The 21,048-nt window shown below is 30.2% G+C and overlaps 1 protein-coding gene across 2 annotated transcripts in view; it reads left to right on the forward strand.

Moving 5' to 3' along the window:
- LOC132724430 (neuropeptide S receptor-like) overlaps positions 1 to 13,589 on the forward strand; it is a 30,795-nt gene extending 17,206 nt beyond the window's left edge. For both annotated transcript variants that reach the window (XM_060709288.1, XM_060709290.1), the window contains exons 2-7: positions 6,710 to 6,851; positions 7,326 to 7,541; positions 7,885 to 8,051; positions 11,951 to 12,065; positions 12,941 to 13,042; positions 13,329 to 13,589. In XM_060709288.1, the coding sequence (XP_060565271.1) occupies positions 6,710 to 6,851; positions 7,326 to 7,541; positions 7,885 to 8,051; positions 11,951 to 12,065; positions 12,941 to 13,042; positions 13,329 to 13,507 (921 nt within the window). In that variant the 3' untranslated portion in view covers positions 13,508 to 13,589. The remainder of the gene's footprint in view (positions 1 to 6,709; positions 6,852 to 7,325; positions 7,542 to 7,884; positions 8,052 to 11,950; positions 12,066 to 12,940; positions 13,043 to 13,328) is intronic.
- Positions 13,590 to 21,048: the final 7,459 nt, after the last annotated feature.

Below are 21,048 nucleotides of genomic sequence, written 5' to 3' on the forward strand. Positions count from 1 at the left end.
ATTTGAACGTTACGTTAAGTTACATACAATTCAGGTTTTTTGATATTGCACGTTGACACACTATTGTCTTATGCACTCTTCATGTTCCTAAAGAATCACTATGTTTTTTTATATGGCTAACAACCTTAGTTCAATAGAATAGAGAAACACAGAATCCCTAAAGAAAGCCCAACACGGCAAAATTGAAAACATTGCAGGCTCGGCTCGGTTTGGTTGAGTATGTTCATGGCCGCTAGAGTTAAGTCAAACTTCATTATTCCACTTTAATATCAGATTTCTTTTGTTCTGCATGTACTGAATCTAATCACGAACATGCAGGGGAATTGTATAAGTTTAAACCAAATACAAGTAAAGTGGCTGAATAAATGATGGCACTAAAATATGCATTTTTATATTACACACAAATGCTCTTGGCACTCACTTTACAATTATTCATCACGAATACAATTGTTTTTGACTGTTACGAAATGTAGCAAGGTTTCATGTTGTAAGCAAACATAATTCAATTTCCATCAATCTGAAATCTAGGAAGAAAACAAGGTATTCTTATCAGAGATCGAGATCAGTCGTGAGACCTTTATAATCCATATCACACTGAAATCAATGTTTGTATGAACTAATTTAACATATAATCATATTACATACGCCCTAATGAGAATGTCTTGGAACAAGATCAATATAATTATACCGATAACCGTTTTTCTCTTTGCCAAAAGACATGATTTATATATATAACGGAGTATTTTCCTACTTAAAATACTGTAACAGTTGCACAGACATAGGAATTATAATCAAAATATTTTATTTACTTTTCAAATTCAGATTCAAAGTTTTCGTTTTTAAGTGGTTTAATATTATATTAAAATCATACAAAACTGATAAATTCTTGGTTAAAAACTTTTAGGCAATATAAAATACGAGTACATTTAATACACTTCTACTATAAAATAATCTGTAAAAAGAAATTTTATCCTACCAACATAGTAATTCATATCTTATGACATATTATGGTTTATTTATTAAAATGCACAAAATCAGTGAAAAAATATCATTATCACCATGTTTAAATTACGGTAAGAAACCTACATTTATGATATCGAATGTAAAGTCTGTCTGTGAATATGCAACTGCTTTTATTTTGCAATATTTGCAATGCTATTGAGAACCTTTTATTGCAAAGAGCTCCACAAAGCCTCAAAATATAAAACTTGAAAATCTTACGCAGATCATCTTGATCACGTAAACGAAAAAAGACAGTATGTATAAAGGATAATAAGGAAAAAGTCTGACTTAAAATAATTAAATTGATTACCGATATGTAGTGTGTTTCTTTGATCGATTTTCGTTAAAAGGATCTAATTGCGTTTTATGGCGTTTTGTACGAATTTCAACACATTTGGCTTCTTTATGAAAGTGGAATGAGGAAATGATCTGAACTGTTGCACACATTTACTTTCTGAGTAGGAATTTGATCAAACACATGTTAAAAATGGGTGTGGTAGGGTAACATTTTTATACATATTTCTTAAGTTTTGGGTAGAAACAATCATTTTGCTTATGTGGATTATTGGCTGGATGTTACATTGTGTTTTTATCGAAAATTAATGGGAAAACATTGTTCATAAGGATGAAATTGTAGATTATTTAAAAGTTCCTTATTTATGAAAAAGGGCCCTTCTAGCATTCAAAAGTAACTTCAGAGAGGGCCTTAACTCGATCTCCTAACGGTAAATTTTGTTTAAATGCATACATGTGTCTTTAAGGTATATGTCTGACTTAGGTTGTCAATTTTTCAGTTCCTTATAGTGCCCGTTATGATGGCCATACCTGAAACTCATACTTATTGCGATATTCGTGATGAGCTTAAGTTTATAGATACACGGTGATGATATAAAAAGATAGTGAAGAAATTTGATAATGTAGCTGTTTTTGTCATTTTCCCAATGAATATATTATGAAATGTCATTTTCACTTAAAATGTACAGCTTTGCTCTCTTTCAAGAGCCAATCAACGGCTTTTTTTGTGATTTTCTTTGGAACTCAACCCCTGACTATTTTATCTATTTTCGTTTATCAATTTTCTTCTTCTGAAGTATTAACCAGATTGGAATATTTATACTTATGCATGTAGTTTAATTGATCATGTGTATAATATCGCATTAATTGTACAATAAATCACTTGTTTCAAAACCACCTTCAGATAATATAACTATCTCATCAGCAGTCATGCCTTAGGATGTAAACTATTCTGTGTCATGTGCAGACAGACAAAAATAATTAGCAATTTCGCACTATGTTGTATGCTTTGAAGTGTCGCATTCCTTATAAAGGACACAGAATACGTTTTGAAACAAATCAAAAGCTTAATTCATGGAGCTGTAAAAAACATGCCTAAAATCTAGTATTGTGTGAAGTTGAATAATAGAAAAAATCTTATAGTATTATTCTGTTTGATCGGTGTGTTTCGATATTATCATGGCTTATATCATATGCAGGACTTAAATTACAAATTGGTTCATCATTTATGATGTATTTTTCTTTGGTTTTGTCATACCATAACTGTTATGTTAATGTGGTACTCTCCAGCTCTATTTGTGCCTCGGGTGCTGCACTAGTTCAGGCATGAGCTGGCACATAAGTAGAACCATCGACGAACCGCAAGCAGGGTGGATTGCTTTCTCACATATAAAAATAATTCAAATTCCTAGGCGGGATTCAAATCTGCCACTGTGACGGGCAAGTGGTCAACTAGTAGTACTTTAACTACCTGACTTGGCCTAATTAATGTTATTGTAAGCTCTTGTAACATCTCAAAAACATTTATATTTTTAAAGTGTATTCTAATGCTCTATAAAACTAAAGTATCGGTTATTATATTATATGTTCAAAGGTAAATTCAGTTTACACTTTCAAATGTTCCTTATTTAAGACATTTCTTTGTTTCGTGATATTTATCAAGAAAATGCTTACCTATTTAAATGAAAAATACTCATAACATATTAAAAATCAAATAATTGTTATTGTTTTTTTATAACAGCGTACTCAATAATGAATGAACTGTTGGGACAGGTAAAATCGTAATCTTTTTAAACTTTTTCTCATTTCATAAATTATCAAGGATAAATAACTGAATTTCTAAAGGTATACTTTTGCATTAAAATACCTAAATATATTACTATATATTCACCTTATCGCATTTACATAATTGGCAATTCTTCAGTCCTTGTTTCATTCTATGAGCTATCTTTCTATTTATCATAAGGTAATTATTTTTTACACGGCCATCAATTACCATCTATAATCTCCTATTATCAAAGAAATATAAAGGTTATCAAGTATCTTAAATTATCAGATTCAGCAGAATATAAAGTTCACGATCATTGAGTATTTAATGATTGAAACACCTGTGTTATGTAAAATTACCGAACACATGTGTTCTTTAAAACAAATAAGAACATTATCACACTAAAGAAGAGTGGTATCATGTTTTAATACTTCCTCTTCAATCTATATTGTATTTACATCCAAAATTGAAAGAGGAACATCTGAAGTTGCGTCACAATCAAGGTGAAGAATGTTTATAAAAAGGTCATCGAATAATTCTTACAGCTTTGTTTCACAATATCCATCTTTATATGTTTCTACAGGGTATATTCATTTTTTAGAATTTTACATGTAAAATTATATATTTTGTTGATTTACAAGCCAAATGTTTTCTATTATATAATAAAGGACATAAATACAAACGGCTATTAAAATCATCTGAAACTATATAATTTTGGAAACAGATCTTTTGGATTATCATAAAAATATATCAAACCATATTCATTCTCTAAAGTCAATTTATATCTCCTGTGTGTTTCAAAACATACTTATTTGTTCCTACATAGCCAACTTCCGTTTGGTGCAATTAAGATAAACTTATTTATTTCCTAGAACGATGTTGCAGCAGCAGATGCTTACTAATCATATCAAAATTCACGTTTAATAGCCTCTCTTAATGTACTACTATATAATGTTCTCTCTCTCTCTTTGATGCAGGATAACAGAAAAATAAACAAAAATTTTAAATCATATTGACGCAGCTTACTTAAACCACGACTATTTTTCACATTTCTTTTGCAAGATGTTACCTTAAAAATTATAGAACATTACGATTTTAATCTCCAAGTAGAGTGAGCTTTGTAAGATGATTTAAAATAGCAGAAAAATGATAATTTTCTCGTATTTCTGCCCTTAAATTTTCTTAAATTTTATCGTTAAATTATCAGCGACTTTGATACCATTGATATGTTAAACTAAAATTACACATACAAATATAATGTGTTAAGGATAAGACTGAGTGTAAAAACCATAACACATAATATGTTCAAGAATACATTATCATTTAAGCAATTGATGTCTAGCAAAAGTAAGTAAGATATAGTACAGACACAACAGTTACTGATAAAAAGTGTTTGAAAAATACATAAATATGAAAGAAAAAATTGTAACAGCTACTATGATACTTGAACTATCAATAATTGTTTTTACTTACATTCTTCATATACTGGTATTAAATATATTGAAAATGTACATGTATATTTAAATCTGATATAACATCCTAAGTTTTTTAATATGAATTGTCATAAAGTATATTAAACGAATAATTCTGATATTGCAAGTTGTTTGCTTAGCTTTTTTTTGTTTTTCGTCTATTCACTGATACATCCTACTTACCCTTATTGTATATACCAGTTCACATCTTGGAAAGAAAATGCTTGCTTGTTATGTTTCTATGTTGTATTAAGTCATCACATAAATAATTTTATGTTAATGTGTCGTATAGACGATAGATGAGAAAAGGATTAAATTACGAGGATATAAATATATATTCAGTAAAATGGCTTTTTTCCATGAAGAGATATGTAGAAACATTGGAGTTACGTTCTATGGTTGTAAAAATCAACAACAATTAAATCTACATATGTAACGGTTTTTCCCGTCAAGATAAAAACTAATTTGTCAAGCTGTCCCTTGGTGTTCAACCCGAACATTTCTTTTCCGAAAGATAATTCATTAAATTGCCTGTTTGTTAAAGATAACTGTTACACACTATATAAACAAACACATCAGAAATGCATTAAAACATGATTCCCAATCACGTCTTGTTTGCTTTCGTAGTATCATTTACCAATATCGACAAGACTTGATATTGTCTTCTATCTGTAGACAAACAGAAAATATAATTCACTGGTAAAATCGCTCGTTCAATGTTATTGGCATCTTGTCATTGTGAAAAATAGACGTTCAATTGCATGGAATATGAAACACATTTTCTTGTATATAAGACAGGATTATCTACCGTTTACACCGATGCTAGAAAACCTGTCTTACATCGCCATGTAAGAATAGTCGCGTGCTTCAAATGATGTCAATGCCGCGTGCCTTTTATGTATGAATTGCGTTCTTAAGATGGCGTCATTTTACCGTTATGAATGAAGTTGTAAGTTCATACGCTACTTTAAGAAAAAGTGCGTAATACAAATGTAATAAAAATATCAGTTTTCATAATTTCTGTTCCGAAAACAATTGACATGTTATATGCAAGAACAAGAATCAAGCACCGGCTGTCGGTACAGACGGGAATATCTAGCTCTTGGGTAACTGTTTAGGGGAAACTAGACTGAGTCTCGTTACCGCCATAAACAGTTACATTGTCGGTTTGTACCGACAGCCAGTGTAAAATTTTTCTTCTTCTTGGAGACAAATAGGAAATATAACTTACTTGTAAACTCGCTCGTTCGATGATATTGACACCTTGTAATTGTGAAATATAGACGTGCCATTAACATGGAAAATCGAAAAGTTTTTCTTGCGTATCAAACAGGATTATCTATTGTTTACACCAATACTAGAAAACCTGTCTAACAACCCCAATGGAAGACAAGTCGTGGGCAGATTAACTGCTATTAATCATTGATCGCTGTACATTTCCAAGGGTAAATCCTTTTATTTACAATAATAAAATGTTCAGCATGTGATTCAAAACTAATGAACGAGATATCAAACGTATTGATAGAAACTCGAAACGTCTTACACCATGCTTAAATGTCATTAAGCATACGTTAAAGACTGTCCTGGTGTAATATTCAAATTGACACAAGCCGTAAAATCAAAGGAAATCAGCGTTAATGCTCCAATTTGTGTTCCAATGTTGTTGTGTTGATGACATTAATTTCTGCAAAGCTTTAGTTTACAAAAAATATTATTTCACCTCTATATAGCAAATTGAAGGACTGTAAATGTGCACTAAATTACATGCATATTCATGTTTAAGTTGCTCAAAATACTGAAAAAGATATATAGCCAATGTTTTATGTGATATCAAAATGATGAAATTTGAAAACACCTGTTCATTGAAATGTCATATTGTGTTTGTACACATATTTGGTATTGCATTAAGTAAACATTGAGGAACAATGGTCTAACTGTATTTGTAAAGAAAATGATAAGGTAATTTACAGAATACATTCATACATTTATATATTCTGATATATATTTTCGAGATCATATTATGTTCCAATTCTCGGTAACGTTGCTTGTTACTGACTCCTTTCACTCGTTGGTTTTCAATCAGTGACGTCTTTGTATTAACAATTTTTATAAATCGTATTTTCGATAATTAGAAATATATCCATACTGTGAAACTGTGTATTTATGATTACAGGAATGTTATTATATTGGTCTTGGTATGCAATGGCTAAACGTTGTCCTTATATTATCCTTGAATACAGCTGTTATAGTTACAATACTTCGATACAAGAAGAAGTCTCGACTTTACTTTCTTCTCATGCATATGGCAATTGCAGGTCAGTAGCATGTAATTGTACAACATTAAACATGTGTTAATAAAAACGTTTGTCTAAGAATTTTGACACTTGGAATAACAATTGGAAAAAAACAGTCTATACTGATACAGGTTTTCGTTTCCAAAACTTATCTTCTCAGAGAAAAGCCTGACGTGTTTATTTGTTCTATTCATTTCGATGCAGAAACCAATTAGCAAATTTTGCCTAAAGCAAGTAACTTTAATCAAGCAGAAAATTAGAAGTGCATTATCAATTCATTGGACAGGAATTGGGAAAATGACATTGAATTGAATGTATCGTTTTAAAGCATACGATGTTATCAAAGAAAATGTAAGATAAATATGTTTTTATTACTATGTAACAATCTTATAGAAACCTTTGAGAGGCCCCGTGAATGTGTATATGATTTAAAAAGTATATCTAGATATGGGATAGCATGATTGAGTTAACTAGATGTTCAATTTTTGTTCATAGATTTAACAACAGGTATAACGGACGCCTTAGTTAACGCCTTAGAACGATCATTAGGAGCAGAATATCTAATGTACTGGTGGTTTGCTGGGGATGTTGTATGCAGAATTCAACGAACACTGAGTAATACATCTTTGCTTGCATCTAACCTTATCCTTGCTGCAACTAGTGTGGATAGGGCTCTAGTTGTTGCTAAACCAATGCTCAACTTTAAAAGAGGTAAATACATATTCCACTTTTTAATAAATAGCAGCTACTTCGACATTACATTGTACCAAAATTTCTTTTTATGACTTATGCAGCTGAAACGTTCAGTTTTAATCCAAGATAGTAACCTTTATTTGGTTTGATTGCTATTCTATATACAGATATATTCACTTTTAATAGGCAAATATAAATTAAAGCGAATTTGATGTTTAATCATTTATTTTGTTATATGAATATGTGTTATTGTCTGTGTTATTTGTTGTCCATTGAAATACTTCTGAAATTTATAAGCAATCTCAAATAAAATACCGATTAAAACTGATTAGTAAATTTCACTGTTTTTTTCTGATTTTAGGAAATACCTTGCAGAAGATTCTTATTATTTGTTGTTGGTCATTAAGTGCAGCTATTTGTAGCCCATTGCTTAAAATATACCATCAAGAAATAAAGGACCCGTACTTTATTGAAGGAAAGCAAAGTGTTCCAACGTGCACTGAAGGCTTCAAAGGAGACGAATGGAAGGTTTGCTGATTTGTATTGGCTAATATTGAATTAAAGAGCGATATAACTAAAAAGAAACATTAAATAGTCCAAGCAAATGAAAATATTTTTTTAAACTATTACATGAAATAGCTTGTTCTGTTTTGTGTCATGTGTTGTTATAGTACAAGGGCTGTACGAAAAAGGTGTGAACAATAACTGTAAAACAAATACTTAACGCCTGAGTATGGAAAGCCATGGCTGTCTGATATTGCTCTTTTTCAATTTATGTAACCATTTGGATAATATATAAGTTCACTTCGACTATAATATATGACTTGAAAACACCTTCTTATTTAACCGGAATCCATTATATTAATCCACAGTTACAATATATGAAACCATACTGTCAGTGTATGAAACCGAGTTAGCAATATATAAGTTGATTTTCTCAATATATGATTCCAATTCTTCAATATATTGTACCAAAGTAGCCATGTATGGAACCAGATATCCTTATATGAAACCAAATTATCAATATATTAATTCATTTTTACAATATATGAAACCATTTTATCAATGTATGGAGCCGAAGTATCAATATATAAGTTGATTATCACAATATATGATACCAATTATTCAATATATGGAACCAAAGTAGCAATGTATGGAACCAGGTGTCCTTATATGAAACCGAATTATCAATATATTAATTCATTTTTACAATATATGAAACCATTTCATCCATGTATTGAACCAAAATATCAATATATGAGTTGATTATCACATTATATGATACCAGTTCTTCAATATATGATACCAAAGTAGCAATATATGGAACCAAAATGTCATTATATTGACAGGACTTTTTTAAAGGCTGTATTCTATCCTTGCACCGGTATTACAGTTTCGCGCCAATACACTTTTTCATGAAATCAATTATTTATTATTTGACAAGTTATTTTTAAACTTTGTGAGTACATTAACCTTGATGTGTCCTACTGGCCATGCCCATTTTTGATCAAAGGTAAAGGTCGAGATGAACTTATTTTTTAAAAATGTTTTTTGTTAATCTTAAATTATGACATACTTGTTGTAACTCGTACATATATAACGATAAGTTTTGCCTGCCCAGACCATTTTAAATGAATGTGACGTTAAATTTAAATATTTCCTTATTTAGAAAATGTGCAGTATGCATTCAGTCTTTTGACAGTTCAACAAGGAATATTGGCGCGAAACTGTAATACCGGAGCAGGGATAGAATACAGCCTTTAAAAAAAGTCCCGTCAATATAATGACATTCTGGTTCCATATATTGCTACTTTGGTATCATATATTGAAGAACTGGTATCATATAATGTGAAAATCAACTTATATATTGCTACTTCGGTTACATACATTGATAAACTGGTTACATATATTGTAAAATTGATTTAATATATTGATAATTCGGTTTCATATAAGGGCATCTGGTTCCACACATGACTTACTTGGATCCATATATTGAAGATCTGGTATCATATAATGTGAAATCAACTTATATATTGATACTTCGGCTCCATACATTGATAAAATGGTTTCATATATTGTAAAAATGAATTAATATATTGATAATTCGGTTTCATATAAGGACACCTGGTTCCATACATTGCTACTTTGGTACCATAAATTGAAGACCTGGTATCATATAATGTGATAATCAACTTATATATTGATACTTTGGTTCAATACATAGATGAAATGGTTTCATATATTGTAAAAATGAATTAATATATTGATAATTTGGTTTCATATAAGGACACCTGGTTCCATACATTGCTACTTTGGTTCCATATATTGAATAATTGGTATTACCAACTCATATATTGCAACTTTGGTTCCATACATTGATAAAATGGTTTCATATATAATTGTAAAAATGAATTAATAAATTGATAATTCGGCTTCATATAAGGATATCTGGTTCCATACATGGCTACTTTGGTACAATATATTGAAGAATTGGAATCATATATTGAGAAAATCAACTTATATATTGCTAACTCGGTTTCATACACTGACGGTATGGTTTCATATATTGTAACTGTGGATTAATATAATGGATTCCGGTTAAATAAGAAGGTGTTTTCAATTCATATATAGTCGAAGTGAACTTATATATTATCCAAATGGTTAAATAAATCGAAAAAGAACAATATCAGACAGCCATGGCTTTCCATACCTGAGCCCTAAATAAAGTTGTATGAGTGTATCACCAGATAAGAAACATTATTTAGAGAAAATACACATTCACTAAATTTTAAACCATTTATACTGGGTGTGCTTCTGCGGCAAACAACAAAAATCGTCATTTTACAATCCTCATACATTGACGTGTAAAGAGCTGCTCATGTTTTAAGTAAAATATAAATGGTCATGTTTGAATCATTTTCTGCTTCAGTGCTGATAGACACATACGGTCATGTTAAAAAGGTAAAAAAAGTGTTAAGGTAACAATCTTTTACGAGCGTTAGCATACAAGCATACAGATGTGATCAGAAAAGTTGATGAAAGAATAGGGAAATAATATGATGCCCGTCGTCAAGCTGTCGCGAAAAGCGGAGAAAGTGGGAAACATAATTGATAAAGACATACATCATGCAGTATGCAGTGTCTCCGAAAATTGAAATTGTAAAATTGAGAATTTCAAAAGACAATTTGTATATATTATCACGTACATTTAGCAATGGCTTATCAAATTTTAGTAAGAAGCTTTAAGAAGTCGTTGGTCATGCCTTATTTGCGAGCCCTCGTATAATGCATAGATCCCTAATCTGTTTAACTTTGATAAACAGATTAGTGGATACAATAAGAACAACATTACAACCTTTTCATTATCAATAGAGTTAAATCTATTGTTATTCAAATAAAGGGTCAGAGAAGGAATTCATCAATTATTGCAAGATCCAATAGTGTCTCTTTTTAGCTGTTGCTCATGGATTCCCATGTGTTGTCCAGCAAAAATGCTTTTACAACAAACCTATCCGAAGATACTTGAAAACATCTTGTAACGAGATTTCTTTGGGAAAAAAACCCTTTCTTATAATCAAGTAAATAAATATTATTAATACATTGCATTTTTCTTTCAAAGTGTTACATTCAATCAGAGATGTTATATTTCCGATCCTTAAAGATCGTTCAGCAGGACATTATTGTTGTGCTTGTGGTAATTTAGTTTTTTCTATTCGGCTTTTTTCTTGTTGGGTGGTTCCAGTATTCCTCACTTGAATACTGTTGAATCACTCTTAGGATATGTGGCCTGCTTTTTAAATTTGTCTTTTGACGTCTTATCTGTGATATGCAGGCTTCATAACCTCTGATCCCCTTTCAAAATTCCATTTTATATTTCCGCCCATTATTTTCTCGTTTAGGGCACACGCATTTTGTTTTACTTTTGGACCATATACCGCTTTTCATGGAATGGCACTTCCGTGTCACATTGAAGGTTCCATGATAACCGCCATATGAACACATCTGCGGATGTTTCAAAATTCAAAATTGTACCTATTTTGTTTCATTTAAAGATATACTATGCTCAAATTTGATATTCGAAAATATTGATACACAGTCTCTCCGTATAAATAAAATAAACATGTTTTGACTTCACACAAAGAAGATATGTTTAAAATTCTACACATTATAGGTGGTCACAATCTGAATGTATATAATGTCTGTTTGTATTTAGGAAAGACCAACTTTACTTGACCTGTAATAGGAAATGCAGCTTTCTATATATAGTTTATCCATTCTTTTATTTCAAATAAAACATATTCAGTAAGAATTTCATAGATTTCAATACATTTCTTTGATTAAAAATATTTTACTGAAGGTTGAGAGTAGTATATCTTTAAAAACCTCGCACATCTATGGATAAATGAGTTGTTTTCTTTAACTTACAGGTATTTTACGTCTTATATTTGATATTCTTAGTCCTGATACCGTTGTCTGTTATCATCATGAGTTATTCAATACTAATCTACGCTATCTATAAGCGAGCAAGATCCCCACCAAACAGTAAGTATGATTTTGATATACTGTACAGATAAGCAAAATATGTGCATGCTCATTAAATGCATACAGTATAGTAAATAATACTTCACCTTGATGAATTTCTGAATTGTTAAATGATCTGCTGTTTACTTCCTATCGCTGTGTTATTTAAGATCAATTATTAGGCGCGTGTTACGGATTCTGTGGAAATAGGTCATAGAATAAGTATAAGAGATGATCATAGCAATGCATTTTCATTATTTGATAATTTGTTTGATTACCCATTACGTTTTTGTAATTTGATATCCGATATGCCAGTTGCAGTTATTCTAACGGTTCTTTGTTCAAACGTACCATGTGACTAAAATTGTATACTGTTACAAAGGTAACAGTAAAAATCTGAAAAATAAGAGCCTGAAGAGACGGTGTGGCCTCGGGTAACAGTATTTTCCTCGGGCTACTACGGTACATTGACACATCATATCATGTTAATAATGGCGAAAGGACTGAGCATAAAGCAAATGTAAAATTTTGCAACTTAAATATCCTAAGTTATGTCATATATTGTACAACTAATTTATTTGTAGAGGTTATGTGAACACAAAAGTTTTAGTATTGAAATTCATTTGCATCTAATGAATGTTAAGAAATAAAAATGTTATAAAAATTAATTTAGAAAATATAAGTTTTCGGTTTGGTGTCCTGCTGGGCTTCTTGTGATGGTCCTTTGTCGCTGGGTCGTACTGGGGAATGCCTTCATTTAATGCCGTTCTCTTTTTTTGATCTTGCTTTTCATGTTTGTCTTGCAAATAAGAGAAAAGAGAAACATAGCGTAACATATTGCAAGTAAGAATGAAAGATGGTTGTAAATTTTTTTTAAATTTTTCATATATTTCAAGGTATTCATGGGGTTGACAATATGAGAATAAGTTTAGTATTCAACAGAGGACTCCCAAGTTCAAAACGACGGAGCATAAAGTTGACATTTGGTATAGTTCTAGGTAAGATAAAAATCACATACTTAGAGAATTACGTCATTTTTGTATGTTATTGATTTCCACTTTTGATAAAATATTACGTAATAAAGTCGAAACTAGTAAAATGTGTTGATTTTTTTTCTGCATTATTAACAGCTATAGTCTCATGTAAGAACTCAACACAATTAATTTGTTGAATTTAATGTACATGATCTTAAAGCAATTGCAACTATACTGACACTTACCGTGGTAAATTTTATTCATTGCCTTTATGTCATTATTGTCATGAACTTATAATTTCAAATTTCAGGTTTCATCGGTGCCTGGTCTCCATTTTTCATCATACTGTACATGAATATATTTCATAACTTCAGTAATCCAATTGTTATGCTGTTCATACCAGCGTATTTCTGGAACTGTATCGTGAACCCGATAGCTTTCTTTATATTCCATAGACGAAGAGGATCAAATACAGCGTGTAGTGTATAATTCTAGTGATGCGGTTTTAAGACGATTTGCAGACTCAGCAAATTCTTCAAGGAAGTACGCCTATCAGAGATATAGAGAAAACACTTTTTGAAAGCAAATGTCAAAGAGAATAGTTGCTAGTATTTTGAGATAGGGCAGTAATATATTATCAATCATTATATTAGTCTTGTTTTTTATTCAATGTATTTTTGTGATATTAATTATATATTTATTTCTTTGTTTTTCGTTTCTTTTTTTGGATAAATTGTTGAAAAATACAAAATATAACAATTCGGGAAAGTGTAATGCAACAACAATGTATAAAAAGCAGTGTTGGAAAGTAGGCCTGCATTCAAAGATGAAAAAGAGGAATCAGACATATGGGTTTCTTATAGGAAGAGATGCAATATTCGTGGAAAAATATTTTGGCAGGAAAACAATTCATCAAAGACTACTATGATTTTAAAAATTTTGTAAATATAAAAACGATTCAATTTTAAATCATCAATTTTCAAATTGTTTGCTTTGTTTAACAATGCAGGCAAATGATTGTTCAGTAATGAATGCTGTATTCTATGGAAACTCCAGGAATTAATTTCAAAAATATAGTTAGTGTGAGCAAAGTAATGAAAATGATTGATCATATTGATATAATATTGATAGCTTAAACAAAAGTTTATACATGTATCAAATAATTGTTTCAAAACAATCAAAAGAAAATGCAATGTCGTCCCTTTTCTTGCTTTACTGTTTTCAATATTATAATTATAATATTATACTCGTACAAGTCATGTAAAATTCTTAATAATTGCAGATTACCATATGACCGCCGGCATAAGAAAATATAAGAAAACAGCCCTTCAAGTCAATTAGTTTTATTTATATATTTCTTAAATCTTTAATGGTAAACAACTGGAGGTTAAGATTTGCCTCATGTGGATTTAAATAGGCTAGGATCTCACAAAACAAATCTTATGAAATAATAAAAGCAAATACAGTTATTTGAAAAATATACTCATTTAAAAATCTAATTTTCATTTATTTCTTTGCGTTAAAACTGTATACTCAACCAAAACGTTACGGTATTATATTAGCCAATATCTTCAAGATCACACTTATGCATTGGTTATCTTTATGTCTTGTATAGTCTGATTTTATTGACCTGTCAATTATGAATACATTATAGCACTCATTTAAATATTCGATCCCACTTCGGTTTGGTCCGTGTAGTTTACGAGAATTAATGTATATTAGTATATGTGTATATTAGTCATGGATTGAAAGTCACGCCAGCTAAATGTGAAGGTTTTCGTTAATTCACAATAGCACAGTCGGTTACGAGAATGCCTGATAATTGAGAGGTCTGTGGTTCGATCCTTACTGTTGCCATTGTTTTAAACCTACTAGTACTCTTTCTTTATTTTTGAAGTATATTTTAAGGGAACAGATTTGTTGTTTGTTTTACGGCATTGAAAAGACATTTATTGATTTTAATTCGTTTTAATTTGAAGCATGAATTCTTAAAATATGTCATTTAAAAAGAGTATAGACTTAACAAAATTAAGTAAAACATAATAAAACAAAACGAACGACAATAAAATTAATGATATATAGCTTCAATAATGTTGAAAGTATTAATAAGAAAAAAAACATGGACCAACGCGGTCTCGAACTTAAAACACGTGTGGCACGTAGATTATTAACTCGTGCTTTACCCTATTGCGCTATAACGCTGAGTACTTAGTTTATAAATACAAATTAAATTAAATTGCATCCTACAGCGAACATCCCACGGGCTTACCGGAAATCTACCCGAAGATTAATATACTGTGTGCATCGACCGTGTAACCAGTATGTAATTGACAGGTTAATAAAATCAAACAATACATGCTATGAATTCATTATAAATCAGGAATATATTTGATAATAAAACAACTATCTATGCACGAATATTTAGCATATTTAGAAAAATACAAAAATAGCTTTACGAACCTAATATACACATTTGAAAATAATTTGTGGATTTTATGAGTCAACGTTTAAACTAAACGATATCTTGACATACACGCCCATTATTATTAAACAATTGATATTTTGTTTTTGTTTTCAAAAAGTCCTTGTCGTTTCTGTAGAACATCTTCATTTTTTGCGACAATTTAAAATATTCAGTCTCAAAAGGAAGCTTCTTTAAATTACAAAACTTCCATGAAAAATGGAAAGGGAAACAGACAAGCAGAATATCCTGAGAGGAGATTATAAGAATGTTGCTTGTAACCGTTTTTACAATGAGCTTACACGACCAGTGTAGCTATAAATATAATTTTGTTGGAAAAAGTCTTGTCAAAGGTAATCCAAGAAGCAGTGTCATAGAGACAGCATGTGAGAATTTTAATGAAACTCAACAATACCTGTAGACTTTACTTCAGAAAAGCAATTTATCTTACAATAAGATAGTAATGAACCTTTACGATACCTGACATTTATCCCTGACGTTGATATATATAAAAAGTCCTGTATTGCCAAAAGATGTTCAGAAACTGTCAGCAACCAGTCTTCCATTGCCAAAATTAATGCAACCAATGCAAAGAAACATTTGGGATTGGAATTATGTTTGTATGACCCACACTTCTTGGCCCTGTCGTACGGTTCTTTTGTCTTCTCGCTTAGCATTTTTGTTAGAAATAGCTTCTGTATTATTTAATATATTTGTTGATTAAATAAACAGTGTCGTTATATTTTACCTTTTAACCCTATTTCTTAAACAACAATAATAACCAATAAACAAAGAAACATATATGGAAGAGGGAAACAAACAACATGACAAATGTTTTACAAAATTTCACATCTTATCAAAATAGAAATAATAACATTGTATACGTGTATTTATGTACTCTCTTAATTGAATTAGACTTGACGTTTGTAAACATATTTTCTTTTCGAACGCAAGCGTGAAATTGGAAAAGTAAAATCAATATTTCAAGAGCGAATTTGAATAAAACCTTGCAAATGGATAGTTAGTTCTTAGTAATGGTTCGTCTTTCGACGAATCAAAACTTCATTTCACACTTAAACGGATAAAGCATTTTAGAATACTAACATGTCAAATTGATTGTAAATATCTTGCAAAACATTCAAACTTTCATTACCATTTGACTATTGTTAACTTTGTACAAATTAAGAGATGTTTTGGAATAATATCTTGACGTGTTATTTGTAGTTCCTGTGGTTAGAAAGTACTTTAGCTAAGGTGCTATCGTGCTTTTTTTAATCCCCTATAATTAATTATTCTATGTTTTGTTTTAAAGTGAGAAAATGATAACATACCCAAGGTTATAGATCTAATGACAGAAGAAAAAAAACGTTGCTTGATAGTTTTACACCGTTTAGATATAAATATTACAAACCATGTAGTTTTACACAATCTCTTGGACATTAAATAACTAAAATAAGTTATGTTTCCTTGATAAAGACAGTTGAGTGTATGTGCAAAAAAAAAATAGTCGTGTGCTTCTCTGTCTTGTAGACAGTCTCTAATGTTAAACCTAATGCTTACTCACTTTACGGTGAATCATTCCCTATGAGGTGTTATCTGTGTTACACTAGTTCAGATATATACCATCATTCCACTTTGGAAATATTTTATTTCATCATAAAAGAAGAAAAAGCTTCATTATGTATCACGTTTGAAAGGACGTTCCGAACATTTGGCTCCGGTGCCTATTAAGCCGGTAAGGGATATTGTACTTTATCGTTATCCCACATGTGCAAAATCAAACAAAGTCTGCAATTTTCATGTCATTTAGTTGTGATTAATGCTTCCAAGGGATCACTTATCTTCCAGAATTGTATAAGTGATTAAATGTCTGCAAAGCAATCCCATATAATGCTATGTGCATGTCAAATACCTCCGTTCGGTATACAGGATCATTCACGTTCTAAAATGATATATAAATGACGTAAAATGCAAGCATACATAGCGTTGAGGTTTACTTAACAGAATATATCAGTTTACAAAATTTTAACTGATTCACTTATTACAGAATTATTTGCTCAAACTCATAGTTTTGTAAAAGAATTGGTCTACAGACCGGAAATATTCAAGCAATCAAATTTCAATTAAAAATCAATAATGTCATTGAAATATAGATGGGAAGTTCTGATTTTATTTCTTTTAAAAATATATAATGCGCTACGTGTATATATCTACTACTTCAATTCTTGTTTAAAATTTTAAAAAAGGATGAAAGAAATATATTACTAAAGTTTATAAAGATAATCCACAAAATAGTTTCATACCATTAAATACCTTTAAAAATAAAAAAGGGTTCTTTCGTCCGTAAGAATTTTTTCAAACATGTTAGTAATCAGAAGATACATAGAGTATAACTGTGAGGTTAAAATTACTACATCTAGACATAATATTCTACAAAATATTGCTAGTAACAATGACCTAAAGTATTGGTGGAATGATAAAAAAGAATCCTTCGACTGGTGGTTTGAGAAGAATTAATCAAACTTGCTTTCATAAATCATTTTATACCTTACATTGATGTGTCCAAACAGCCGAATTGTTATTTATAAGGAACGACTTTCCCAGGAGACAACCGTATATAAAGGAAATGAATAAAATCAGTACTATACATATACATTAATTTCTGAACCTCATTTCTGATGCTTCTTCTTAGCAAGACACGTGATACATTGTTGTATAAAGGACTCGAATTGATACGTCTGTCTGGGGTATATCTATATCAATACTCGACCTGGACGAACAGTACAAGAACCCATATTTTAATGCGAACTAAGTGCAAAGTAACATAATATATAACTTTCAATGCGTTGATTAATCCTTATATATATAACCTAACATGGATGCAAATTCCTAATGGTTTCTTTGATAATTATTAAGAACACTTATGTGTTTAAAAACATTTTGCGATCTTCTTTATATAACATTGACATATAGTGTTAACAACATGTTTTTTTGGGTCGTGTGCAAATAACGATGTCGTTTTGAGATAATTGGTTTTTATATGATTTCACATTATTTCAACTAGACTTTCCAAATGACAGGAAGCCATCAGCATATAAACAATTACTTCAAATGTCAAATAAATGCCGAAATGACCAACTGCGTACATTTAAACAACATAGATGACAATGTGATAGGCAATGCAAAAATTACTCCTGCTGCATGAGATTTCTGCATTTTCATCTCATCTACAAAGAAGTGTATATCTAAATAACGTGTGAAACTGGTTTAACCAGTCCATTTAACCTAGTGCTCGTATAAAAGTAGACATGATATTTTAGGTAAAGTAGGGTGAGTTAACAGTACGTTTTTAAATAAACGAGTTGTCATTGTCACTACTTTACTTGTCTACATTAGAACTAAAAGAAACAAAACATGAATGTAAATTATAGCTATTTCATGCAATGTAGTTTCTAATGATAGCCGGATATATATCATTTATCAACATTTTGTTCTAATATAATTGAAGCTCATTCCTGAAACACAATAATAAAATCACGTATAATTATCTATTTTTACAGTTTTCTCATCACCTGATACTTGTATAATGTTACAAGAATCAATGTCAAAACAATTAACATCACATTTAAGGCAAACGTATTACTATAATTGAAGTTGCCCTGATTAAAAAAAAAAACAAGTTAATCTAGTTATGTTATTGGTATTTTGATATTCTCGTATTAATATTAATTTGAAGCTCAATCACATGTCTTATAAATATGCGATTATATATCAAAGCTTTTTTAATCAACATTAAATACATTAAGATTTTTATAATTATCATAAGTAATTGTAGTTTTAAAGTGTATGTTACACCACATTAGAACCGATTGCAATAATTAATTTTTCATGTTAATGACATGATTTTCTTGTTATATTTGCGTTGATTAAAATTTTACATTAAAGATACAATATTTTATTGCACATTCACCATTTATTGTCCATATTTAGCTTTTGCATTCAAAAACAGTAAGTTAAATATTTTCAATGAGGACAGTATAGTCATTTCAATATCCTATGCTGAAAATTTCACATCGTCAAATTTCTACACTTAATTTTGCTGAATACGGTAAGGTGATTGACACCGACGAGAATCCGTATGATGTTTCTTATAGTACGATTTATTGTAAAAATGACTTCACAATAGCAGCAAATGGACCTTTATCTATTTTAACAACAAATTAAATATGTTAACGTAATAAACATAATGACTAGTTACGTAACTAGTTAACCTCTTAATTAACTTGTTAGTTATCAGGTTAACTAGTTAACCTCTTAATTAACTAGTTAGTTATCAGGTTAACTAGTTACGTAACTAGTTATCCTCTTAATTAACTAGTAAGTTATCAGGTTAACTAGTTATGTAACAAGTTAACCTCTTAATCAACTAGTTAGTTATCAGGTTATCTGTTGGCAGAAATATGCCACCATACCAAAGCGATGGCGGTAATAATTCTATTCAAAACAACAAGGGTAACCATATGTTAGGAGATAGCTTAAAAAAGATTTACGTGTTTCAACTTGATCCTTTTAAAACCATAAAAGCATATAATTTGCCAGTATACGTAAATATATGGTATTGTTAACTTAACGTAATGTTTTGTAAAATAAAACAGTATTCATTTAACCCATTTAAACGTTATCGGTCTGTTATATTTATTAAAGTTATAAATACTTGTATAACTATCCTGAGACGAACACCATTTATATATCACTTAATCATTCTCTGAATTTATGTTGATAAGTCAAATTATATTTTGAACTCGACACACCAGTAAAGTATGCGTGCCACGCTTTAAGCTAATGTTGTCGCACTGCATTTCCCATTTTTCTATAGATAAAAAACATGAAACAGCGACTGAGAAATATATACCAATGAAAATAGTTCAATATAGTATCATTGGTTAAAGGTCTTTGAAGCACAATGTTATATTAAGGCAAAATAGTTTTGTTGAAGCGCTCTAATGTTTCATTGATCAATGTCGAAGCAATTTTCTGTTTCATTCACGGCAAATATTAAACGAGGTGTAATTGACTTGGACTATAAGATATTCATCTTGTAAAACTTAAGCACTCAATGTTTTCTATAAAATAATACATGCCATTTTAGTTAATTAAGAACAATTGATCAACTCAGCGGCATAATGTATAGACGTGTTTTTATCCTAACTTATAAATAGCTTATTGGTGTTAACAGTTTGAATATCATTTTTAACGAATTTGAACTAGTATTTTAATTTATGAAAGTTGTTTTAATTTCATATTACTCAAGATCAATTCTGATCTCACAGAATGAATAATATACTGGCTACTATTTCTTACAATTATCATTTTTGAACATGTATACGTTCGTTTAGTTTTTTCTGCAGCACACGTCTATCGTTACAATATAACATGAAAGTCAAGGTAATTATGCTTGTTGAATATAGCAAAGGACTTGTCTTGAAATCTATGTATCTGTTCGCCAGAATATGGCACAGAATCAGCATGCACTCCTCTTAACTACTCGTTAAAAAGAAGGCAAAGGCAA

This window comes from Ruditapes philippinarum, unplaced genomic scaffold (assembly GCF_026571515.1).
Source record: "Ruditapes philippinarum isolate M1 unplaced genomic scaffold, ASM2657151v2 ctg1654_1_1_1_1, whole genome shotgun sequence".
NCBI lineage: Eukaryota > Metazoa > Mollusca > Bivalvia > Venerida > Veneridae > Ruditapes > Ruditapes philippinarum.